This window comes from Enhydra lutris, unplaced genomic scaffold (genome assembly GCF_002288905.1).
Source record: "Enhydra lutris kenyoni isolate GAN:26980312 unplaced genomic scaffold, ASM228890v2 scaffoldscaffold51, whole genome shotgun sequence".
In the NCBI taxonomy this organism is placed as follows: Eukaryota; Metazoa; Chordata; class Mammalia; order Carnivora; family Mustelidae; genus Enhydra; species Enhydra lutris.
The window spans coordinates 1,998,990-2,026,534 of NW_019154135.1; the positions used below are offsets into that span (position 1 = coordinate 1,998,990).

The following is a 27,545-nucleotide window of genomic DNA, read 5'->3' on the forward strand; positions in this document are numbered from 1 at the left end:
AGCTCCTACTCTGCAAAGCATCATTTTTGTGTCTTGGGGTGACTTTTCCAAGATTCCACAGCAAGTGAACAAACCCACTTTCTTCACGTTAATGAACGAATAGTAATAATGCATCCTTGCAACATTGCTCCTATGATTTAGTGAGATAATGTATGAGAGCACTTGGCACAGGGCCACAGTGGAAAAGGAGTTTCCTAGGTCAGCTGCCTTTCTCAGCTTCCAGAGAGAGTAAATGCAGAGAGCTTATACTCTCTGTGTTCTCATCCTGGATCTTTGACTGACTGTGACTTTGCCAAGTCACTTAAACCCCTCACTGCCTCGGGTTCCTCATCTATCAAATGGGGACGATAATAGTATTTATGTTACAGGCTTGTTGTATTAAATGTGTAATCCATGTGAAGAGCTTAGAACAGAGGCTGGCAGATAGAATATGCTATAGAAAGGTCAGCTTTCAAATGGCAGGCTCTGTCCTGGTATAAGGATACAACAGAAAATGAGCCAGGCCTTTTCCTGCTCCATAGGTTAGTGGGGATCCCCATATTCTTCTCAAAGCCATGAGACTGCTTTAATCATCTTGATTTCTTTTAAGGATTTGAGAAATTTTGAAGAAAAAGAGAATACGATGAAGAGTTAGGGCTATTTATATCTTGCCAAATTGTTTTGTGGAGTTTTGTTAATGTATATACATAATTAGATATAATTATATGCACATACAATTGTGAGTTCTGTTTTTGCATTTCCTAAAGTATTTTTGTGTATATTGTATAAAGTATTTAGTGTATATTGGCTATATATTTACTTTAAATTGCTTATGTACTAACCTGTTGTATAAATATTCTGTAGTATACAAAGGCATTTTGCTGTTTTCTAGGCATTTAGGATATTTTTACTTTTTTACTGCATTAGAAGCTTTTGATTTGAATATCACTGTACAAATGGAATCATTCAAACTGCATGAACAGATTTATAGTTCTTATTACTTCTTAACAGATTGTTTTCAAGAAAATCTGAGTTAATTTGTAGGACCTCAGTAATATGTAACCATACTTTTTTCCCATTTCCTACAGTGTATAATGATACCTCAAATCATTTAACTTGCATTTCTTAAATTACAAGTGGGACTGAGCATGTTTTTCTGTGATGATTTATTTTCATCTTTTCCCTGTGAATAAAATGTTTTTCTCTACTGATGGGTAGGCTACAAATTGTTTAAATTCTTTATATGTGCCAAGTTGAGGCAGAGGTAAAGGATGTCAGGGTGTTTAGCTTAGAGAAGAGAGGACATGATGGAAGGCCATGATCCGCTGTTTAAAATATTAAATGACTGATATGGAGAGGAACATGGTGTGAGGCTCCTTGGGACTCAACAAGGATCAATGGGAAGACGTTTCCAGAGCCAGATTCTAGGATAGATGTGAACAGTTGTGTTCTACCATTTATAGCATTGGTTCTCATCTGGAAGGAATCTTAGGCTCTCTGTCTGGGAAAGGAGACCAGGATGGGTGGAGCTAGGAAGAAAAAGAAAGGAGCAGAAAGATTGGGAAGTTAGAATTCTTGCTCAGAGATTTCCAAATGTGAAGTGGGTTCCTTTGGAAAGTACTGTCTTCCCTGGCAGAGTACCTCCTGCTCTATTGACATGGAAAAGCAGGTGGGGTGACCAGGCTTCTGGGTTCTGAGGTTTGGAGGACATTGTCAATAGAACTCATTCTACCTCTGGGATTCTTTGGAATAAAAAAATAGCATTCTCTATCCTATAACTCTTTTCCTTCATATCATTTTCATGTCAATGTGTTGTGTACAGTAACAAAATAATGTGCCCTTTCCTAAGTAGTAGAATTTCATACTTCATCTTAAAATATCTTTTGTTTAGTGAGTGTAAATCAAATTCAGTAGAAATGCATTAAAAAACAGTGTTTTGAAACAAGAAAATTAAGGAGCACTTGCAGGCTTGCGTTCTATGGTGTGTTGTTTTCCATTACCATATACCTGGATTTAGAGTATGTTCGATATGATGCTGATGCACTGAATGTGTATTTTAAGTGAGTAGAAGAGGTAGACATCATTAATCACCTGCATTCTATGTTTGAGTCCTGCTCAGGACTAGTAGCAAACAATGAAAAGATGACTCCCAGTTTGGTGATAAGAGGTTGAACTTGGCCAGGAAAAATAATAAAAATTGGATCATAAATGAGTTTCTTTGCAGCTCAGAATGGTAGCTGACTTGTAATCTATAGGGAAGTGTCTCCAAATTTCTTAAAAAATAACACCTTTGAATTTCTGGGGACATTGTGGTGGCAGCCTTGTCTTTGGATCTCCCAAATCTCCACATAAAAACTGAGCTACTGGAACAAAATGAGAAAAAACCATGGAAAACATTTACAACAAGAGGACAAGGAATCTTCTTGAATCCCAAAGAACCTCCACCAAAAACCATGGGACCTGAATAATAGCAGCCTCTATCTGTAAGGGAAATAATAGAAGGTAGCACTGGGGCCTCTCTCATAGACTTGAGTGTGAGTCCAGGATAACCTAGAGGTTTTCTTCAGAATGGGAAGAGCAGTTCTGAGGACAGCAACGGAAATAGGAGCTGAGTGCAGGGGGTTCCTGATAAGCTCTGAAGAAACTGGGACAGGATAGCTGCTCTGAAGTGTTGAAAATCACCCTCCAGGAGAGGACTGCACGCTGAAAAACTGCAGGGAGTGAAATAAAAATTGAGCAGGATATGGACCTGAGCGACAAGGACACAACATACAGATAAAAGAGGGGAGGACAGAGCCAGGAAGTTTTGGAAACCAGGCTACCCTATATATTTTTTTTAATACTGCACAAAAATACTGAAGATGGAATTCTTTTTTTTTTTTGAAGATTTTATTTATTTATTTGAGAGAGAGAGAGAGTGAGTGAGAGAGAGCACAAGAGAGGAGAGGGTCAGAGGGAGAAGCAGACTCCCCGCAGAGCTGGATGTGGGACTCGATCCCGGGACTCTGGGATCACGGTCTGAGCCGAAGGCAGTGGCTTAACCACCTGAGCCACCCAGGCGCCTGAAGATGGAATTCTTCAAGTAGTTCAGGGAAACTAATTTTAGGTAAAAAACTGAAAGTAACAGAAAAGTGTTGAGACTCAAATCCTATACAGACTTTTTATAAAATTTAAAAAGGAAAATAAGTAGAATCATATTCCTGTAGGTAATAAAAATATGCCATAAAGACATACCCATACAACAGATAAAAATGAAGTAAAAGACACTAATAATGATAGAAAATATGAAAGAATAACTTGACTTTGAATTTGAAACACACAGAAATTAAGCGAAAGAACTCAGGAAAATATTAGGTACAAAAGAAAAAAAATCAAGATTAAATTAGAAGGAACACAAGGGGGAATCAACACAGATAATTCTTCGTGAAAATAAAGTTGTAAAAAATGAAAAGCAGTGGAAAAATATATTTCAAACAAGAATTTGAGGAAAGCACCAAATGTTGAAAATGGTGGGGGAAAAAAAACTTAACACATGACCTACAGGAGTCTCCAAGGTATGAAACTAACAAAGGGGAATAAAACAAATATAGGAACAATAGGGTGTTTATAAAGTATGGAAATACAAACTAATGTACATCATGTCATAAAAGACATTTTAAACAATATAGGTAAGGGGTGCCCGTGTGACTCAGTTAAGTGTCTGTCTTCAGCTCAGGTCATGGTCTTGGGGTCCTAGGATGGAGCCCCACATGGGGCTCCCTGCTCAGGGGGAACCTTCTCCCTTTCTGTCTGCCACCACCCCCACCCCGTGTCAAATAAATAAATAAAATCTTAAAAAAAATAAAAACATTAAAAAATAGGTTAATATTGATTTAAATGTTAAAGCAAAATAATCAATGAATGCCCGAGAAAGTAGTACCCGTTCAAAAACCAGAATGTGAGTCCACCTGTGTGTTACTAACTGATGTCATCTTCCTGTTGCCTCCTGGGAAAAAGGAGCAGCTACACTGAATTTTGTGTCCATTTCCTTCCTTTCTTTATGTGGTTTCCTCACATATTTGGTAGCCTAAGTGAGAGGTTGTTTAATTCACAAAAGACATTTTAATATGTAAGAACATAATAATATCTGTTCGCAGAATTTTAAGATAGTCATTGTAATTGAAGAATATTTCCTGGGGTTAAAAGAAATGATTTGAAGCTATATATTGGAAGAGCTTACCATGTACCCAAGAGTATTGACTCTAAAAAACAACACTAAGACATTGTAAAATTATTGGAATTTAAAGGAAAAAAAATATCCTTCAAGTCTTTAGGCAAAAAGAACATAGAATTTATAAGGGAAAGAATTTATATTATCAGGCTTTTTTTTCCCAGGAACAATGTGCCAAAAAAGGGGGGGGCGGGGCATAACATTTTAAAGATACTCGAAGAAAGAAAACTAAGAATATTCATATGTACTAAACCTGACCTTAAGGTAAAAAAGGATACAAGTTTTTAGTAATTATGCAAGAATTCAGTAATCTACTAAAGATTGAGCTTCAGATAACAAAATTGACTGTAGAGATATTAACCTAAAGACTGGTGGCAAGCCTCATTTATATATGTGAAATACATATAATATAACCAAATGAAAGTGGAAGGGAGAGTCTGAACAGTGGTAGTGTATTCTAACTGTGTAGATACATAGATACAGAACATTAAACATGGGGGTAGAATTGGGCCACAGAGTCAAAAAAATTTTTTTAAATCATATTTGTGGTAAGATTAAAATAGTTATTCTGAGATTATTGTGTATGTGATATAGGATAACAAATGAGTAATTATGGGTTCTTCTAATTCTGTTATAACCTATGTCCTTGAGAATCAGAATTATTCTAAAAATTCCATACAGTAAAAACCACCATAAATAAAAGGTAAAGGTAAATACAAAACCTGTCAAAACTTTTCACACATTAATGAGAAAGAGGAAAACCCAGTAGAAAATTGTTGAAAGAATATTATCAGGCATTTTGTAAATCAAGATACACAAATAATCAACAGTGTTAGTAATTAGCAAAATGCTTTTTTCCCCCCTTGGCTTATCAAATTGGGAAAAAGCAAGTCAAATGATAAAAATAATACCAAGTTTCTGAGTTTTTGTAGGAGAAACTGTCCATACGATGCATTTGACAACATTTATTCTTTTCATTGAGACTTTCTTAAGTCATCCCATTAATGGTGCAAGCACTCATGGAAAGGATTTATTTTCTGCTTTACTTTTCTTCATAGCACTTCCACAAGTAATATGGATTTCATTCATTTATTCTCTTTCCTAGGCAAGCTTCGAGAAGATGAGAATTTTGTGTTTTGTTCACTCCTATGACCCTAGACACTTCCTAGCAGTTAGTGGGAACTCAGTAAATACCTGTTCAGTGAATGAAATATAAAAATGTTCTGAAATTATGCACATTTAAAATTTTTTCATTTCTAGGAATGAATCCTGAGGAAAAAAGATCATGTACAGAGATTTAGCTGCAAGGATGTTTATTGAAGCAATATTCACACACCTTAGGAAAATAACACAAATATCCAAATGCCGTAGTAGGTAACTCTTCCTTGACCATTGGACATATGATTGCCAGATTTCAAATGGTTGCAAAACGTTGTGAACCATTTATTCATCCATGGACTTGGGTTGCTTCCACATTTTAATTACTGTGAATAATGCTGCTATAAACACACATGTCCAAATACATCTTTTTTTTTTTTTTTAAGATTTTATTTGTTTGTCAGAGAGGGAGAGAGAGCGAGCACAGGCAGACAGAAAGGCAGGCAGAGGCAGAGGGAGAAGCAGGCTCACCGCCGAGCAAGGAGCCCGATGTGGGACTCGATCCCAGGACGCTAGGATCATGACCTGAGCCGAAGGCAGCTGCTTAACCAACTGAGCCACCCAGGCATCCCCCAAATACATCTTTGAGACCCCACTTTCACTCCTTTTGTGTATACACTCAGAAGTGGAATTGCTAGGTCACATGGCAATTCTATTTTTAATTTTTTGAGGGATATCCATATGGTTTTCTAGGTGGTTGTATCATTTTACATTTCTACCTATAGCCCATGAGTGTTCCAGTCTCTCCATATCCTTGCTAATGCTTGTGGTTCTGTTTTATGTTTTATTTTTTTTAAATTTTTATTTATTTATTTTTTTGATAGTAACTATACTAATGAGTGTGAGGTGACATTTCTTTGTGGTTTTGATTTGCATTTCGCTTAATGATTAATGATGATCATCTTTTCATGTGCTTTGGAGAAATGTCTGTTCGAGTCCTTTGGACCATATTTAATTGTGTGGTTTTGTTGTTGAGTTTTTGGAGTTCTCTGTATATTCTGGATATTAATCCTATATCAGATAAATGATTTGCAAATATTTCCCCCATTCTGTGCATTGCCTTTTTACTTTATGAATGTGTCTTTTGATGTACAAATTCATAAAATTTTCATGAAGCCCAATTTGTCTATTTTTTTTTTCTTTTTGTTACCCATACCTTTGGTGTCCTATCCAAGAGATCATTGGCAAATTCAATATTGTGAAGCTTTTGGCCTATGCGTTCTTCCAAGAATTTTATTGTTTTAGGTCTTACATTTAGATCCATGATCCATTTTCAGTTAATTTTTGTATATGGTGTTACATAAGGTCAACTTCATTCTTTTGCATCTGGATGTACAGTTTTCCCTACACTATCTGCAAGAAAACTGTCCTTTCCTCCCTTGAATGGTCTTGGCACCCTATCAGAAATCACCTGATTGTAAATGTGAGTGTTTATTTCTAGGCTATCTCTTCTATTAATCTCTATGTCTATCTTTATACAAAAAGCACACTGTTTTGATTACTGCAGCTTTGTAATAAGTTTTGAAATCAGGAAGTGTGAGTCTTCTCTTTTGTTTTGGCTATTTGGGGTCCGTTGAGATTCCATATGAATTTTAGAATGGGTTTTTCTATTTCTACAGGTTCCTATTGCAATAGGAAATGCACTGAATCTATTGTTTGCTTTGAATTAATATTGATATTTTAACTATACTAAGTCTTCTAATCCACGAACCTGGGACATGTTTCCATTTATTTAAGTCTTTAATGTCTTTCAGAAATGTTTTGTAACTTCTAGTTAGTCTTAACAAGGAAGGAAATTCTGCAATATTCTTGACGTGGGTGAACCTTGAAGACATTACGCTAAGTGAGACAAGCTAGCCACAAAAAGACATGTACTGTGTGATTCCATTTATATGAAATACTTAGAGTAGTCAAAATCATAGAGACAGAAAGTAGAATGGTGCTTGCCAGGGCCTGGAGAGGAGGAGAGATGGGAAGTTAGTGTTTAATAGGTATAGAGTTTCAGTTTTATAAGAACAAAGAGTTATAGGAATGAATGGTGGTGATGGCTGCTGCACAACACTGTGAATGTATTTAATGCCATTGAACTGTACAATTAAAAATAGTCAAGACGGGGGTGGGGGGCACCTGCATGGCTCAGTCATTTAAGTGTCTGCCTTTTTGGCTCAGGTCATGATCTTAGCCATGTAGGGATGGAGCCCTACATCAGGGTCCCTACTCAACGGGGAGTCTGCTTCTCCCTCTCCCTCTGTAATCTCTTTCATGCTCACTCTCTCCCAAATAAATAAATAAATAAATAACTTTAAAAAATGGTTGAGATGGTAAATTTCATGTGTATTTCATTTTATTTATTTATTTTTTAAAAGATTTTATTTATTATTTGACAGAGCAGGAGAGATCACAAGTAGGCAGAGAGGCAGGCAGGAGCTGGGGGAAGCAGGCTTCCCACTGAGCAGAGAGCCCGACTCGGGGTTCAATCCCAGGACCCCAGGATCTTGACCTGAGCTGAAGGCAGAGGCTTTAAACCACTGAGCCGCCCAGGCGCCCCTCATGTATATTTTAATACAGTAAAAAAGAAAAAACCTGTATGATCCCTTTTTATTTCTTAAAATGTATATTCATGCAAAAATGCTAAAGAATATGTATAAGCTAAGATTATTTCTGCATACTAAGGTTATCATTCATTTTATTTCTTCTTTTGTATCTGTTGATATTTAAATATTTTTTCAATAGAAATTGCATATTGCTGTACTAGTGGTTCTTCACAAAGAGATCTCAATTCAAGAGGCTTACTTCTTAGTGTGAGAAGCCCTGGTGTAAGGTATTACTGGATCTTGGCAATGAAGGCAACTTCCGTATATCATGTTTGCAATGATGCTGCTTGGGATGGACAGTCACAGCAAATGCTGGTCAAACTGTTTTAACATATGACCCGCACTTCATTGAAAATCTGTACAAAACAGAGTATGTTTCTGAACTGTGAATGATCATTTGTATGGATCTGAACTGTGAATGTGGTGATAATTCGTGGTAACTTAAGAAATAGTGGCTACTCAGCCTAGTAAGTGTCTCGATGTGTTTAAGAGCAAGTTGTAGGAAAGGTTCTGAGTGGCCCTGTACTGGAAGGCGCTGACCGGGCTCCCCGGATGGGCTTTCACTCCATCTTCTGTAGGGCCTGTAGCTTGTCATTCAGACGAAGGAGACAGCTAGTGAATGCTAGAGGGAGGAAAGGATAACTTTAACCGTAATTTATCAGAAATAGTAGAGATAAATTCCCAAGAGGAAATAAGGTCTGAGAAGATTACAGGAAATATTAAATCAGTGGTTCTGTTTACGGTAGAAACGCCGACCAACTAATTCCAGCTGTTCCTCTGTGGGTTATAGAAGTGTCACAGGCCTGTTTATAGTTACTGCTTTGTAGACTTCAGCCTGGATCTTATAGAATCCCATTGCTTTGATTTGGGTTTGCTCAGATTTGTCCAAAGAGACATTATTTGTAGGCTATACATTTATGAAATGTAGCCCTGTACCAAATTTTTGTTTCCAAAACTTCTAGTTTCTCCCCCCTCCTTGCCAACAGTTTGCCTTTTCAATAATGTAAGTGTAGTTTTATCTATTTAATGTGACATATGTAGCACTGACTTGTACCATGCACTGTTACATACACCTTCCATTTAATTCCTCATGACAAGCTTAACAAGTTAGATATTACTTCATAATATGAACAACATGAAAAGCAAAAATCTTACAGGACAAGAATCATGACTTGTCTGCATTAAAATTAATAGCTTCTGTATGGAAAGGTAAATAAGGCTAAAAGACAAGCTGTAATCTAGAAGAAATTGAAAGTGCATAAATCAGTAAAAAAAAGAAAAATGATCCAACTGAGAAATGTGCAAAAAATACAAAGAGGAAAGAAAAGAAAAAGAAAACCCATCTAATAACCTTTAAGGTGGTGAATAGATGTTTAATTTCTCCAGCTGCGAGAAATGCAACTTAATTTAAAGAAATCATGAGATACCATTTTACCTCTACAAGATTGACAACACTTTAGTGTGATTACAAAAGTTCATGAGACTATGGAGCACGGAAAATCGGCACCAATCTCTTTGGAGAACAGTCTGGCAATATCTAATGCAGCTGATGATGTGTCTACTTTATGACTCAGCAATTCTGCTTCTTCATATATACCTTAGGGAATCAGTCCTGTTGGAATAGACAGAGAAAAGTGTGAGGTTCCATTGAAGCATTGTGAGTAGCAGTAAGAGACTGAAACAATGATAGACCACAAGCAGGAGGAAAAGGTAAACTGTGAAATATTCACACTGGAATGTGCCCAGTGGATAAAACACTTGAGCCAAATCCTTATGTATGAACACAGATAGATCTTAAAATTAAAATGTTCAATAAGAAAGCAAGTTCCGGTATTAAGTTTAAAAACCCACATGATACCTCGTGTCTCTCATGGATTAATCCAAACAGATATATACACATATGTAATAGGACAGTGTTTCTTTTGAAGAGAAGAAAAAGGACAATAAGGTAAAGGAGAGGTACAGAAGGGGCTTCACCTGTGTTGATAACATTTTGTTCCTTAAAGATGTGAAGCAAATATGCTAAAATGTTAAGATTCTTATGATGTGGGTGGGTGACGGGACATAAGTATTTGTATTATTTTCTTTTTAATAGGTTTCTCTTTCATAGTTTTCATGCACTTTTTGGTATGTTTGAAATATTTTACAAGAGTAAAATAAAAAATAAACTTAATAATTTAAGAACTGGGGCACCTGGGTGGCTCAGTGGGTTAAAGCCTCTGCCTTCAGCTCGGGTCATGATCCCAGGATCCTGGGATCGAGCCCTGCATCAGGCTCTGCTTAGCAGGGAGCCTGCTTCCTCCTCTCTCTCTGCCTGCCTCTCTTCCTACTTGTGATCGCTGTCTCTCAAATAAATTAAAATCTTTAAAAAAAAAATAAGGACTAACTCTAGTGGATAATATTCCTGAATTATCTTTTAAAAATCTTAGGGAAACATTGCTATAATATTGAAATAAACTCTTCCAAAAACTTTTATGTTATGTTATCTTTACAAAGTTATATTCAGTTTTTACTGTCTTCCAGTGTAATGTATTTTGCAATTCTCCATTGTTTTTGTTAAGGCTCTGCAAGATATTTATTTCACTTTCTTTCTTTCTTTCTTTTTTTTTTTTTTTTTCAAAATTACTTGGAGTTTAAAGGCACAGTCTTTCGTAAATCAAGAAGGTGGCATGTGAAGAGAAGTTTGTCTCCACTATTCTGGAGAGTCACCCTTAGGGGAAACCCACAAATGTATTTGTATTTATTTATATAAGGGGCTGGAACTGATGTATACAAATTTTAAAAGAGTGTGGGTTCTGGGTATATAAATATTGAAATTTATTTCCAGAAAACCATGGTTGGCAAATCTACAATTCTACCATAGAAACAGTATATAACAAGACCAGGTATACTTTTCTACTTATGCAAAAATGTGAACTTTTTTTGCAAATTGATTCATATTTCCAATTATATGAATAAATCATTGTGTGCATTGAAGATTGCTTTTACAACATAAAGTTGTATTTCAATGTTAGTTAAGTTACATTTGGATTTTCATATAAAACCTCTCTGAAAATACAACTAACTAGAACCCCAAAATAACTTACATTTTTGAGTCCTGAATTTTTATGTGGAGGAATGATTGAGGGGATTCAGAGATTTAAAGTCTTGTCACAGAGTCTGTGTATATAGTTTATCCTTGAAATACTTTTCTGTTCTGACCCAAAAGTGGGGAAAGATTCACGAAACCAAGAAGGATATGATTTTACTTTTGCCACAATTCTTGCCATATTCTCTGCTCAAGAAACTCTGAAAATCATGGAAGAAAGTGTCTTTGAGCATCTCACAAAGTCTAGTGGGTGGTAAGGATAAAGGGCAAAGGCTCCAAGTTGCTGTCACTGACTTTTAAATCACCAGATTTTGTCCCGGGGCGCCTAAGGATCTCTTAGGGAAATGGGACCTTATCTAGTTGTAGACATAGCATGACTCCCAGTAGGCATTATCACCAACAGGAATTGAGACTTTGGACTTCCTCTGAACCACAGGATGAGACCAAAAAAAGATAAGATTTAACCTCTGTGGCTTCTCTACAAACTATATTGATGTTGGTACCTCCTTAAACTATTTCAGCTCTCCAGGTTGCTAGCCTGGTGAAATGTGTTTGCTTTATTACTCCTTGCTTAGACTGAAATTTCTGCATTGTCACTAGCTACTCTGGGATTTCCATGTGTAGTGAAGACCAATGGAGATTCCTGATACTGGTGTCATCACCAATCCCCAAGAAGCTTCAGTACAAACACTGGTATTTTCTAGAAAAAGAAATAATGAGTAGCAAGTATATACATTTTAGAAGTCCCAGAGACTTTGACTTTTTATCTTCAAATTAAAAATAATTTTTGACTGAGATATACAGTTGACCATTGAACAATGTGGCGGTCAGTGGTGCCAGACCCCCACACAGTTGAAAATCTGTGTATAACTTTTGACTAACCCAAAATTTAACTAGTAATAGCCTACTGTTGACTAGAAACCTTACTCATAATGTAAACAGTTCATTAACGCATTTTGCATGTTATATATATTATATACTGTATTCTTACAATAAAATAAGCTAGAGAAAAGAAAATGTTATTAAGAAAATCATAACGAGTGGCACCTGGGTGGCTCAGTCATTAAGCATCTGCCTTCGGCTCAGGTCATGATCCCAGGGTCCTGGGATCGAGCCCCACATTGGGCTCTTTGCTCAGCAGGGAGCCTGCTTCTCCTTCTCCCACTTCCTCTGCTTCCCTCTCTTACTGTGTCTCTTTGTCAAATAAATAAATAAAATCTTAAAAAAAAGAAAAACATAAGGAATAGAAAATACTTTTACTGTATTGTATTTACTGAAAAAAATTTGTAAGTGGGCCCACAGAGTTCAAACCAATGCTGTTTAAGGGTTAACTGTAATTGATGTATAACATTATATTAGTTTTAGGTGCACATCATAATGATTTGACATGTGTATGCATACACTTTTATAACCCTAGAATATCTTGAGAGTTGATCAGCAATAAATAAGGTCTGCTATATGAATTGTTAAAATTCCTTCCCTGGATTTGCAATTTTAGACATATTTTATTATTGTATTTATTTTTAGTGTGAGTGACACTACTACTAAGTGAAATAGCAGTTATTGTGTACTCCCTATATGCTGGTGCTGTGTTAAGCAATCTACAACTATAATTTTCTTACATTGGATGAGAAAATTGGAGCTCGGAGAAGTTAAAAAATTTACCCAACATCACAAAGCTAGGTGAGGTTAGGAAATACATTTCATTTATTGATTTGTTTGTTGATTATCTTTCATAAATGGCAGCAGTGCATAGTGAGATGAGCTCTGAGCCTGGTATACAAAGACCGAAGTATGAGTCTCAATTATGCTCTAATTTTTTCATCTTCGAAATAGGGATAACTTGTCCTTTCTCATAATATTCTTAAAAAGATCAGATTGGAATATGGTGGTCAATATTATGAGACATTATAGGACCATAGAATTGATCAATAGCGAGTGTGAAAGGAATTGGGAATATTGAAGCCTAGGCAACTCACTCGGTACAGGGTTAACTTCCTTCTGTCCCCCAGCTCTGATTTGCCATGATAAGGGTGGCACTGTGTGCTGGACTTAACTGGGTTGATGCTGACTTCTAGTCGGTCTACCCTATTGAACGAGCATAGAGAAAGACCAGTTCAAAATCCTACCAGCTGATAGATTTGAGCTGGTAGCTTTCTCTTACATATACCTCCCTACTTGACTTTTCTATGCCTTAATTTCTTTAGTCATCAAAATCATAAAACTCATCTTACAGGATCATGATAACTAGAAATAATATGTGTAAAGTATTCCTTGTGGTGTCTGGTACATAAAGTGTTCTCAGTTAAGACTAAAGTCAAGAGGCTAGGCTTCAACCACTCCTTTTTCAGCCCTCTGTGGGACTGGCCTTTGGCAGCACATAACTCACAGAGCTTTGTCTGGTCTGTTCTCCTGGATTTTGCTACCTAGAATCAAGCAGTAGAAAGTGATGGTTAACACTTGGGCTTGGAACCCAAGATAGACTTCCAGCTTGACTAGTTAATGTTGATGTGACTTAAAAAGGTTACTTAAACTCTCTTAACCCTTGGTTTACTCATGTTTCAAATGAGCATAATAATGATACCTATCTCACAGGATTGTTGTGAGAATTAAGCTTTGATTTGCAAAATTGTGAATGTTATTAACTGATATTTTTATTAAGGTCATATAGGTGGGAGGTGCTGGGGCTGTGACTCAAACCCAGATTTATCTACATCTCCTGCCTTTTGTACTGTAGCACACTTCCTGTGTTTGAATACTTAGAGTAAGTGAGCTGCCAGTATGCTCCTTATTACTAGAAATATTTTCAATGCACATAATAAGATGGTTTTGTAGAACACAGAAAATAATAATTTTTTAAAGATTTACTTATTGATTTGAGAGAGAGAGAGAGACAGAGTGCACGAGTGGGGGAAGGGACAGAGGGAGAGAATATCCAACCAGACGCCCACTGAACATGGAAACCAATGCTAGGCTGAGCCATGTGATCAGGACCTGAGCTGAAACCAGGAGTCAGGTGCATAATGGACTGAGCCACCCAAGTGCCCTAAACAATAGATAATTTTTAAGGTCTTTAGAGTTTCTAAGATCTTATAATTTTCTGGATAACATAGTCCCTACATTGAAATATTATGTTTGTAAGTTAGTTCTTGGGAACTTGAAATTTATTTTTGATAAGACATGAAGAATTTAGAGACTGGTTGGAAGAAGAAAGAAAAGAAAAGAAGGAAAAGAGAAGATACTGTGATATTAATTTAAAATGAAGACCGTCAAATTGTCTTCCTTCTCCAAGCCACAATGTCTAAATAAACCTAGTCTCAGGAAGATTTTGGGAGAAAGTAATCCACCCCACTAATTCAAGGAAATATGACCGAGACCCTCTAATTCTGACCAATTAGTTGTATATTCCTTCCGCAAGTACTGAGTGCCAACTGTCTTCTAAGTTATGGGTGTATAGCAGTGAGGAAACAGTCTGTCCCTCTAGTGTGAAAGAAGATAGTTATCCTTGGGAAAGAGACAGTTGGACAGATTTGAGACATAACTAAAATTCGTTTTACTGAAAGGAGGAAAATTGGAGGCAATAAGTTTTATTTTTTAAATTTAATTTTATTTACATTCCCTTAATTAACATATAGTATATTATTAGTTTCAGAGGTAGAGTTCAGTGATTCATCTGTTGTGTATAACTTATAACCTTATATAACTTATACCTTATACCTATAACTTATAACCCAGTGCTCGTTATATCACATGCCCTCCTTAATGCCCATCACTCAGTTACCCCATCTCCCATCCCCTTCCCTTCCAGTAACCTTCAGTTTGTTTCCTATGATTAAAAGTATCTCTTGGTTTGTCTCTCTCTATGATTTTGTATTATTTTATTTTACTCTTCCTTTCTCTATGCTCCTCTGTTTTGTTTCTTAAATTCCACATATTAGTGAGAGGATATAATAATTGTCTTTCTCTGATTGACTTATTTCGCTAAGCATAATATCCTCTAGTTGCATCCATGTCATTGCAAATGGCAATATTTCATTTTTTGATGGCTGCATAGATTTCCGTTGTATATACATACCACATCTTCTTTATCCATTCATCTGTTGATGGACATCTGGGCTCTTTCCATATTGGCTATTGTGGACATTGCTGCTATAAACATTGGGATGCAGGTGCTCCTTTGGATCACTACATTTGTATCTTTGGGGTAAATACTTAATAATGCAATTCCTGGGTCATAGGGTATCTCTATTTTTAAGTTTTTGAGGAACCTCCATGCTGTTTTCCTGAGTGGCTGCACCAGCTTGCATTCCCACCAACAGTTCTCCTTCCTCCGCATCCTCGTCAACATCCGTTGTTTCCTGACTTGTTAACTTTAGCCATTCTGACTGGTGTGAAGTGGTATCTCATTGTAGTTTTGATTTGTATTTCCCTGATGCTGAGTGATTTTGAGCATCTTTTTATGTGTCTGTTGGCCATCTGGATGTCTTCTTTGGAAAAATGTCTATTCATGTATTCCATCCATTTCTTGAATGGATTATTCTTTGGGTGTTGAGTTTGATAAGTTCTTTATAGATTTTGGATACTAGCCCTTTTTCTGATATGTCCTTTGCAAATAATCTTTTCCCATTCTGTAGGTTGTCTTTGGTTTGTTGACCGTTTCCTTTGCTTTGCAAATCTTTTTATCTCGATGAAGTCCCAATAGCTCATTTTTGCCCTTGTTTCCCTTGGGAGGCAATAAGTTTTAATCAACTGTTGCTATAGTTCAAGTGTGAAGAATCAAAGGACTTGAATTGTGGTAGCAACAGTGGGACTAGATAAATAAAACTTAACTGTTGAAAAGTTGATTCTATAGACCGATGATGTGTAAATTACAGGAGGTGATGAAAAGAAAGAGTTCCCAATTTAGCCAAGAGTGTGAATTCAGGCAAGGGAGAAATACAAGGTTTATGGGGAAAATGGAAGTCTTAGTCATCTATGGCATGTTGTATTTATGGGGGTGATAGTGGATCTAAGTAGAAGTACCCCATGGTAGCTAGGAAGAGGGACTTGGGGAAGGTTAGGGCTGAAAATAGATTTGGGTATCATCTGCATGGAGATGACAGGATTACTGAGATGAGTAAAAGAGAACAAAGGAAATTGAGACTGGAAGAAAAAGGTAAAATAATTAATAAAAGAAACAGAAATGGCCACAGAGGTATTAAAAATCCAATAAGTACAATAGCGTAGAATATAAAGATAGGATAGTCAACAGGATCAAATGCACAGAGAACATAGAGGATGAGGACTATGAAAAGAATATTGGGGAATGGTCCCTGAAGACCCTTGGTGATCGGGCAAGAAAAGGTGGTGTACAAGTCAGATTTCAGAGCCTCAGGCAGTTGTGGCAGACTGGAAATGGAAAATAGGATAGGAACAAAAGAGCTAAGAATGTCCAGAAAACTTTTTTTAATGAAAAATTGTTATTATTATTTGAAAGATTTTATTTATTTATTTGAGATAAAGAGAGAATGAGCAGGGTAAATGGCAGAAGGAGAAGCAGAGTCCCCAGCAAACAGAGAGCCTAATGTGGAGCTCAGTTTTGGGACCCCGGGATCATGACCTGAGCGGAAGGCAGATGCTTAACTGACTGAGCCACCCAGGTGCCCCCAAGACTTGTTTATTATTGACAATAACATGGAAGATATTGATAGAAGGGGAGATTTAAAGATGCATCAGAGGGAGAGAGTCTGTTGCCTCCTGTCAAGTTTTTTTGCCTGTTGTCTCATCTGGATTCTTCCATTCCCTGTATTAACACCAATTATGTCAGCCCCCCACTGAAAGACCTCTCTGGGTGTCTCATGGCCAGTGGCAAAGCAATATTCTTAGCATAGCAGACAAGATGCCTTGCACTCTTGTTCTAACCTTCTTTTCCCATTTTATCCTTTGCCACTCAGAGGGCACAGGAGATTTCAGAATTTTTCCAGGTTGGGTCTTTGTACACATTGCTCTCTCTGGAAAACCCTTCTTTCCATCTTCCACATGGAAAATGCTAACTCATCCCTCAGCCAGCTGGCTAAAATGTCACCTGGCTTTTGAACTCTTTCCTGACTCCCCAGGCCCAGTTCGGGTCTCCTGCTTTGGTACTTCAGCTGTAGGCTGGACACTCATCTTTGTCCCGGCGTCTTGCACCGTAAATCATCAATTTCCTTAGCGGTGTTCTCCGTTAGACTGTATGATCTTTGAAAACAGGGACATTTTTATTTTTGTAATCCCCATGTCTGGGACAGAACAAACTCTTGCATAAAGCATCAGGAATGAATGAGTATTAGTGTAAGGAGATGTATCTTGAGCTATAGAGGATGGAAGTGCTAAGTGAAATAAGCCAGACACCGAAATACAAATACTGCATTGATCTCACTGATGTGTGGACTCTAAAAAGTCAAAGTCACAGAACCGGACTGCTGAATGGTGGTTGTCCAGCACTAGGGTGTGGGGGAAATGGTGAGAAACTGAGCAAAGGGTACCAGCTTTCAGTTATAAGATGAAAAAATTCTGAGAATCAGTCACTGGAGGTAATGCCATATTTCACACTTAAATGTTCTTAAGTAGATCTTAAATGTTACCACACACACACGCGCGCACACACACACACACACACACACACATACACACACACAAATGGTAACCATGAGGTAAAGGATGTGTAAATTAATTTGATTGTGGTAATCATTTCATGATGTGTATTGTATTAAATCACTGCACTGCACTGCACTCTAAAAAACCATGCTGTACAAAGTAAATATATACAATTTTTATTGGCCTGTCATGCCTCAAAAAAGTATGGTGAGGGGGGGAAGCTTTATGAATTTCAGCGAGTTAATTTCTCGGAACCTGAATTTCTTCTTGGTCATATGAGAATAATACTTCCCTTACAATGTGCTCGTGAGGAGAAAAGCTACAAGACATGGTAACCAGCATTTAGTAATCATTAATGTTAGAATTATTTCCAACTCTACCTTCACAGCCTCTATCTCTTAGTTCCTCTCTTGTCTTGGATTAGGCTGCAGCTTTAATCCATTCTCTAAAGAGAAGTTTTTTGTTTGTTCTTTAAGCAACATTTTGATGCTAAGAAATTTAAACTCAGGTCCATCTTTCCGTACTAATGTTACATCTTCCTAAATGAGTCACTTGACAGGAAGTGAATTCAGCAAAAATCTAAAATTGAATATATGGGTTGATTTAGCAAGTTCACAATGAAGTCTGACTTGTTTTAAGAGTTTTCCAAGTAACTGCCCAGAGGAGGCCGAAGCTTTGAGGCTTCCTACACTGCATGGAAGGACACCCTTCCTGTCTTATCCTCAGTACTGTTTTGCCCTAAGTGATTTAGAACAGCTCTTTCCATTTTTTTTTTTTAAGCAGCATTTTTGTGGTTAATAAAAACATGCGCTTTCAGCTTTTTTGTATAGATAAAGGAAAAGATTCCACATCAGATTTAGATCAAGAGATAGATTTCAGAAGAAAATGATGGATGTGTCCTCTGGGAGCAGCAGAATGCCGCAATGTTCTGTCTCTGGCCGCTCGAGTTGAAGGCATTTATGAACACTTCCACGCCCACGCACATCCACAAACAGTGGTCACCACTGCAGCTCCAGACACTGTCTCGCTCCCCAGTCTCATTTCCAAAGTGCATCCGTTGTTTTCCATAACATGAAATAAATCCCCCTCTCTTGCCCAGTGGTGAAAAGCTTATATAAATACTAAAACTTCAACTATTCCCCTGAGTTTTCTGTTGGCAGGCCGGCAGCTATGGGTTTGTTGGGATCTTGACACGCATTTTCTGTGCAGATCTTTGAGGCCACTTGGGTGAGTCCGGTGGTGATAAATTCACTTGTCTTGAAAATTTATCAGGTTAGCCACGATAATGCTCTGCTTATGGAAACTTAAATGATTGACACCCAGATTGAAAGGGCTCCAGGTTCAAAGTATCTCTTTTATTCTTTCAGCATATATCATTCTGGTGATATATATGTCTTAGGAAGTCTTGGCCAGGAGATGATTTTAACAGTCCTTAAAAAAAAAAAATAAGGTTGTGAAGAATCAATTAATATAAGATATTTCATCTTGCATGGTGGTGTTCCCATAAGAGAATGCTTTTCAGTATGTAGAGGTGAAGTATTTGATTGTGTACTAAGTAGGCATAGTTAACATTACCGCCTGTAATTAAAATGGACAATGGAAAATCTTTATTCATCAAAATGGTGAGATTAGAAAAGTGTCCTCTAAGTACTGATATTGTTTCCACCCTTGTTGTAAATGGTGGAAGAAATAGTGCATTCTCCATTATAATTTCCTGTGGCATCTGCCAACCTAAGATTAATTCTAGTTATGTCTAAGATTGCTGAGTGAAGTCCGTGAATACTATTTCTACTGTATTTCCACTTGCCCGCCCATAAGCCTTCCACTTGCTGCCAATAGTCTATTTTACCTAATATGTTTTTAAAAAAATCTCTTTTCACCTAGATAATTTCTTAACTAGAAATAGTTTGCTATTTTAAAAATTAGTGATTCTATATTCTTCGTATATTACAAATTATGACTGTTGAGTTGTCTTTGAGGATCCAAGATTTTACTTCTGTTCCACTGTCTTAACAAGAGGAGATATAAAACGGTGAATCTCATCAATGAATTAGGATCCCTTTCCTTGAGACCTAAGGGAGAAAACAAAGTCACTCAAATAAGCTTTTTATCTGCGAAGTCTAATGTAAATTACAGAAAAGACAGAACAGAGGAAAAGGACTTGGCTAGATTTGAGTGTTGCTGTCTAAACAGATATATATCCGTCTTCACATGCCTGGATTTGTTCTGATTAGTAAGTAGTAGTGCAAATAAGTAGCTAAAGTTGTGTTGCGGCTGTTGATTCTGGTATATTTTAAATATAATGGAGGTAGAACATATATATTTCTCTTTTTTAAATTAAAGACTATCTATTTGAGAGAGAGAGAGAGAGAGAGAGAGAGAGGGAGAGCGAGAGCAGACTCCTTCCTGAGTGGAGGGCCCAGTGTGGGGCTTGATCCTAGGACCTTGAGATCATGACTTGAACTGAAATCAAGAGTTGGACGCTTAACTGACTGAGCAACCCAGGCACCCCAAACATATAGCTTTCTTTTAAAACAACTACATTTGTTTTTGTTTTGAGAAATTTACCTTAAACTGATGTACTACTATGCCTGAGACCTAAAAAACACTTTGCACAATGACATCCCCTCCCAGTTGCAATTATATTATTGTATTTATAAAGTGCTCAATACCACAGCAATTTAAGCTCAGTTAAAACCATTCCCCACACAATCTGTGTCTTCTGCAAGGGATCCTCTGTCAGAAAGCACACAGGGACAGAAATAGGAGGGATTATATCTCTAATGGTAGACCTTCCAACAATGGGAGCCAGGTGGCTATTCTTAACCACTCCTGGGCAAGTCAAGTTGTTTCTATTAGGCAACATCCTCAAAACTAGGAACAAAGAAAACCCAAGGAACATATTCTTGTCATTACTGGTTGCTTCAAAAGAGGGCCATATGAGAAAAAATGTTGTGTTACATTCTTTGTAAAAAAATGCCTCTTTTTTGGGTCTGTTCCTAGGTTTGAAGAAGAAATGACCAGAAAGTGGTTATACCTCTTCGAAGGCAGCGGGGTTGCATATGGCCCAATCAACGACATGAAGAACGTATTTGCAGAACCCCAGGTTTGGTTTTTGAACTTTTTAGTACATGGCAGTTGAAAACACAAGACATTGCCTCTCTTTCTTTATCCAGTTTGATTCACATAAATACACGTGAGCCATTGGTCATGGGCTTCCGTCACATAATGTGATTTTTGATGGTGGCATTAGATTGTGAGTCTGAAGTAAAAAGAATCAATTTAGAACTGGCTGTCTACAGTCAGACCCATCAGATCTAACGTATTTCTGCAGCAGTCACTACATAAAGTTTGCGAGTTCAGGACATTTGTTTCTCCTGAAAAATCGGAAATGTAGACAATTGAGAGATTGGGCTCAGGCCCTCAGAGAACATTCTGTGTAGAAGGACGTATGACAGCTTTTATAGTTGTTATATAGTTTGTATAGTTTTTAGTTAGAGCCCACATCTCACCAGATGGCTATCTTAAAGTGTCCAAAGCAAGTCAGAGTTAACTTTGCAAATGGGAGGCTTTTATATATTTTGATTAATAAAGTACATTATTTATGAAGAATCAGTCATACTTCAAATAGAGGTTTGTACTGTACAATTCTTATAGACTTCTTCTTGGGCCCCAGGAATAAGGATCACCTGAAAAAAATGAGTTTTTTTTCTGTAACATTGTTCAAATTATTATTTTTAGATGCTATCAAAATTTTTTGATTTATTACTTTAATCAGTATAACTGCAAGCAATTTACTGTTTCTCAGAGTCTCATATTAATCCCAAAAGGTAGAGGAACCCCATTTTTCTACGAAGCTTTCACTATGATTATTCATATATCTTAGCAGCTTCCACCTCTTCAAAATTATAGGCCTGAAAAGATTCTTTATATTGTAACCGATTTTTCTTTGAAATGAAGTACTGAAAATGGAAGATGATTTTTCTAAGGGAGGAGAACTTTGTTGAAAACTGACCTAACTCTTTAACTTTGGTACCTATCTTCTACATGAGTATCTGCTGCAAGGAGAATTGACATGTATTTAATTCAATGTTGACGATATTTACTGGAGAAAAAAAATGAATGGATTCAGAAATTCTGCTTTGTGTTTTCTTCCTGCCAAGATCCTGAATGTGGCAAGGCTTTGTCCGGAATAAAACAATGGCCGATAAGTATTTGAGATAAGGGGGCCCGCTGGATACGCTGGGTACATAGTGAGTTTATGTGACCAGGTCCTCGCTGCATCAGCGGGTTAATGCCTGGAGATCGATGCCTCCTTGCCCCGAGGCTGCAGTGCGCATGCTCTGAAATGTACCAGACCCAGAGGACCAGTTTTCTCACATTGTAGCTTCAAATGAGGCCAAGCTTTGCCTCTAAGTTGTTGTGGGGGAAGGGGTGGGTTTTACTATTATTTTCCTGCTGAAAAGTGGTACCAGCTGTGTAGGATTTGGCGTTTAACTCGGTTTGAGGGCACCTTTCTCTAGAGATCATTGCTGAGAGTTTTATCATCGGCATTTCCATCATTCAACCTGTGTTTCTTCAGGCACAAAGACACCAAGGTAAAGAACGTTATTTTAAAAATCTCTGGGTATCTTCTAACATTGCCTATTGTCTAGGTTTTGATGAACAAGGAACCAAGGTTCCACCCTTCAAGTTCACCTTATGGGCTGCTTCAGATTGAATATAGGATAGTAGGATTTTCATTCCCACTTTTCCCTTGTAGTTCGGTTCATTACTTTAATCGTTCTATGGCAACTCTTGGACCCGCATTAGTTTCTAATATTGGTCTACGGCATATTTTTAGCACTTCAGTCATTTTTCAAATGGAAAAGATTGCTGTTACCTCAGCCGGGATACTGACTTTTGCTACTACCCCAGGAGTCTCTGAAAATTGCCTTCTTATCCACCAAAAAGTAGATTCTAACTGTTACCACTCTAATATCAAAAATTCTTAATCATCCAGTGATAATTACTGACAGTTGTACCCAAGCTCCAAGAGTAGAGTTGGTCTCTTTAATATATAATCTCATTCTTTGCAATTTAAAATACCAAACATGCACATAAAACTTATCTGGAGTTTTAGAAAGACTAGAGAGCAATGTAGTATTGTTACATTTTAAAAATTAACACGGATGACTCTGGCAATTGTGTGTAGAACTGTTTGGCCCAAGAGGTAAGGACACTTGGCTCTTTTAAAAAGAAGTCCTTATCATTTTGAATATTGGAAGGAATGTAAAATGCAAAAAAATCAGGGAGTTATGTTTTTGGACTACTTAAAAAAATTCATTTGCCAAACCTTTATTGTACTTATGTACCAAGTGCTAGGGATTTAGCATGACTTTAGTAATTCTCTTCCTTTCTGAAAAAATAAATTTAAAATCGACTTAGATGGCAGAGAGAGAGTAAATGCTATTGATGTATGAATCAGTGAATGAATGAGTTGGTTAACTTACCAAGTATAGGTTTTCCAAATGACGGAGGGGCTATTGTGCTCCCAGTGGTGGGGCTGACAACCTCTTTGTATAGCCTTTATTTGGAAAACTTGTGTTGAAAAGCGCTGCATAATGGTTAAGACCCTGGAGTCCTAGCTGTTGGGCAGTTTTATAAACTTACTGGGCTTCGGTTTTCTCAACTGTAAAGTGGTGTAATAGGATCTTTTCTCTCTACTGTCCTGTTACGTGAGATAACGTTTATCAAGGGCAGCAGGGTTTGCCAGAGGTAAAGGTGCAAGACCCGGTATTAGCTCCGGTTATGATCGTACCCTTATTTACTGTAATATTTTGGTTAAATAAAAAAGCAAAACCTTTGCTAAAGGTTATGTTTTTGTTTAAAAAACACCTTTGTTTCGTGGCTACAAACAAATTCAGTGCGGCAGTGGGGCCGGGGATCCCTGGCTTACAAATCAAGCTGTAATATTCTTTAAAAAAAAAAAAAAAAAAAGGCATCCTTGCACTCTGTGCCAAGAACTCCTCAGCCCTTCATCATTCCTGATTGCTGCAAGCCCTCTTATTTTTTGTTTTCCGTAAAAGTGTCATTTCCGTTTAAGGTGTCCTCCCTTGTTTTTCCCCCATGAGCTGCAGAGCTTCTTGGCTCCGGGTGCATGCAACCGGCCACTCGCGCTCAGACGTGGAACCCCGCGGCTGGCCTGTGGCTGGCTCCCCGCGCGCATGCGCTGCAGCAGCCAAGCTGCTCCCTCAACTGGAAATTGATTTGGGTGAAGTACAGGGCCTGGAACATGGCGCCGGCAGTGGGGCTTTGATGAAGTGAAGAGGGGTATGTCTCACCAAAAAGAAGAAAAAAAAAAAAAAACCAATCAGAAGCATCCAAGTGCAAGAGAGGATTTTCTGGGGGCCTCCTTATCCAGTGGGCCATTCGCCTTTCATCTGTGGTTTGGGTTCCCTCGGCAACAAAAATGTACGTGATGGTAGAAACTATTTCTAACCTAAATAATTTCATCATGGCCTCATGTTCTGAGGAAACTTGATTTTTTGGCTCAGCTGAAGGAGCAGATGATTTATTTATTTTTTTTCTTGGATAGATGAGAGGTTGTCTACCTTTGAGCCTCTGATTATCTGCTGCAGATGCTGAAAGGTTGGAAGGATCCTCCAAGCGTCCACTGTTAAGTCAGTCAAGAATACTGTGCGGGTTTTGGTCTGTATTTACTGAGAGCTTAGAGAAATTTTGATCTAAAAGCCTTTTAGTGGTAGTTTTATTGCTTTTCTCCCTCGGTGATAAATTATCTGTGGAAAATTCTGTGTATTCTGTAGGACTGAGTAATATTGATTATCTGCATGTAGATTTTAAGAGTCATTTTTTAAGTGCTCTCTTAAAATATCTTTTTTTAACCAGGCCAAGATTGTGCAGTACATTAAAGGAATTCTTAAAAAGTTTAAAAAACTTGCTAGATGACCTCAGTATGGTCCTATTTAACATACCCTGGGGAACATGTGCATGAAATGCATTGTGGTTTGAGGTTTTCCAACCCAAACAAACTTAAAAGAAAATGCAGCTTTTAATAGAAACTATTCAGATTCCTATAAAAATAGGTATGGATCCCACCAATGAGAGCAGTTAACAGCATCATTATCTACCATGAGAATCAAAAGAGATTGTGTGATCCTGTTTTTTGTATTTTGCTTAAGACCGTGTATCTGGTGATTAAGTGTATTCTTCGACTGAACTGTGCAATTAAAATATACATAGATATGAATGACTGAATCTCTGATTAATGTTTTGTTTTTGTTTTGTTTTTGTTTTTTCCTCCTTGATGCCATGACCCATGGGTGGGGAAGAGAGGGCAACGGGTGTCGCCAAACTGGTGTTATTTAACAGTCTTCACATTTCTACCACACAAGTTGAATCCATCAGGTGTAAGACATCACCCCGAAGCATTACTTCTGAGAACTATTGGGAGGGAAGTATCAGAACTGAAATATCACAGCTGGCCCTGATTTTAGCCAGTGCCAAACACCTGCAGGCTCTAAAAGGATACCAAAACAAAACCCCACCCCGTGGCAGCAAGCCATCCCTTAACAACCCTTCCTTAACTTTGTATCACCATCAAAATTAATTTAACATTTTCTACAGAAACCTTCTTCTTCCTGTCCCAGAAGGCCATTACAACTCCTTTAGCAAATCTTTCGTATGGGATAAATATGTCATAGAAGCAAACAGAGCAAAGTATTGAAATATTTGATAGCTTCAAATTATCTGTTGTTTTCATATCATCATTTGTGGAAGCCTGTGAAGTTGGAGGTTTTATTAATCTCTAGACTAGCTCATATTCTCCAGGCGATTTGGTTTTTTAGCACATTCTGGCAAACTATCTGAGCATCTGGAAAAAAATTCCTTCAAAATTCATATAGTAAGTGTCAGAATCACCCCAAAATACAAAGCTGTTTTTCAAGCCCTTTCTACACTCACGCGTGCACGCGCTTCTGCACGTGTGTGCAGGCACACACACAGACACACCCACACCCACACGTTGTTGATGCGTTTTAAAGATTGCCTTCTCCATGACATTAGCTAATATTTATTGAAATGTGGTTGTGTAGTCCTGGCGGGCTTACACACCTCAAGCACAATTATGTGCTCACACAGTGCTTACACTGTTGGGAAACACACATACATGCAGTGTTCCCTGCAACTGGAAAACAGTTGATGAAGATCTAGACAAAACAATATGTCTGGAAATAATCCCTGGTAGACAAAGGAGTAAAAAAAATAAATTTTGTATGTATCTCTAAACATACATGATGTACTTTAGGTGGTGAGTAAATTCAGATATATTATGTGTGTGTTTGTCTTATGATATGTGGGGATAATACTTTAAATTTTTGAAGAAATAATGTGCTTTAGGTTTAAGGGTTTAAGGGATTAAATGAAATAAAAATGGAGAGTTTAAACCTTCAATTTTATATTAAAACACAAAGTATTGGGGAGTAATATCTTATTTTGTGAGTTTAGAAGAATCCTAATGCAAGAAACCTCATCTCTTACTACGTAAGAGGAAACCCACTGAAATGTCAAATAAAAACTAAGGACGTAGCACAACATTACTGGCGTTTTACATTCATTTTTTTGAATATAGCTAAGAAATTTGGAGGCACCAGTTTCTTTGAACTATCACACAAATATACTTAGCTAGCCAACTGGAATGCCTTGGACATTACTTGATTGATGTTGATAGAAATAAGACTGTAGAATTTATGTTAAAGAAAAAAGCCTTCTTTTGATCTTTTTGTGAAAATGTGAGAGACGTGGTTCAGGGCAAAGGAGAATGTAATCGCTTATTCACTCAGTCAGACATTCATTCATTTAGTAAATAGTAATTGATGGCTGTCACATGCTTGCCCTCTCTCTCTCTCCCTTCCTCCCTCTCTGTCTCTCTCTGTACAAGACTATGTTATGTATCCTGTACTATACGCATAGTCTTGTATTAGGTATTTGGCAAGGGGAGAGTGTGATGGAAAACAGTGAATCAGCAAAGACAAAGCTATGAAGCATTCAAGGAGGTCCTCCAGTCCAGTTTAAGGTAAATTGTGTCCAGTGTCACAGAAGAGTTACACAGAAATGTGGGTGTTTGAGCAGTGAGAAGTAATAGGCATAAGGAATCCTATTTATTTATGAATGAATTTATTAATGAATTAATAAAAGTTTAAGACCTGACAAAGGGTTGCAAAATGTCGTAATCACCCAAGCACGATTATAATACCACTGACTATATGCCCTACTCTGCACCTTTTATTCCTATGATTTATTCATTCCGGAACTGGAAGCCTGATCTCCCAACTTACCAAAGAACTCTTTATCCTTTTAAAGCCTTCTTGTAGTCAGTTTGTCATATTACTCATAAGTTCCATCCCAGTGATTAAGAGGAATTTAGTGGAGGGTTTCCACTTCTACTGTTCAGTGATTTTGAAATTATTGTGACCCGAGAATACCCGAAAATTTCCTTTTTTCTCTCCATATGTGTTCCCTCTCTCTTACAGCCAATATTAAAGGTTATGATTTCACAGATTTATTCAAATGAAAACATTTTTCATTATCATTTTATTGTAGTTATTACATTAAAAAGTATTTTAGTTGTATTATTGGTAGTGCTGAACATGAGCAGTGATTGACAGGGACCGAACACCACTGATGTTTGAAGAACTTTTCTAAAATGTTAATGATGAAGGAGAAAGAGGTACAAAATGGTGTATTCAAAGCCTACAGAGACCTTGAAATGGAGTTCTATATTCTGTAAGAACTCAGCAGTTAAAAATGGAGCCTGAATTCTCAGTTTGTCTCTTTTACTTTGATTACCTGTGCTTTAGGTGTTGTACTAAAAAACCATTGCTGATCTAAGGACATGAATATT

At 37.3% G+C, this 27,545-nt stretch overlaps 1 protein-coding gene across 2 annotated transcripts in view; it reads left to right on the forward strand.

Moving 5' to 3' along the window:
- The window catches only part of LOC111157075 (succinyl-CoA:glutarate-CoA transferase), a 775,701-nt gene that overhangs the window by 378,716 nt on the left and 369,440 nt on the right, over window positions 1-27,545 (forward strand). For both annotated transcript variants that reach the window (XM_022518296.1, XM_022518298.1), the window contains exon 12: window positions 20,648-20,750. In XM_022518296.1, the coding sequence (XP_022374004.1) occupies window positions 20,648-20,750 (103 nt within the window). The remainder of the gene's footprint in view (window positions 1-20,647; window positions 20,751-27,545) is intronic.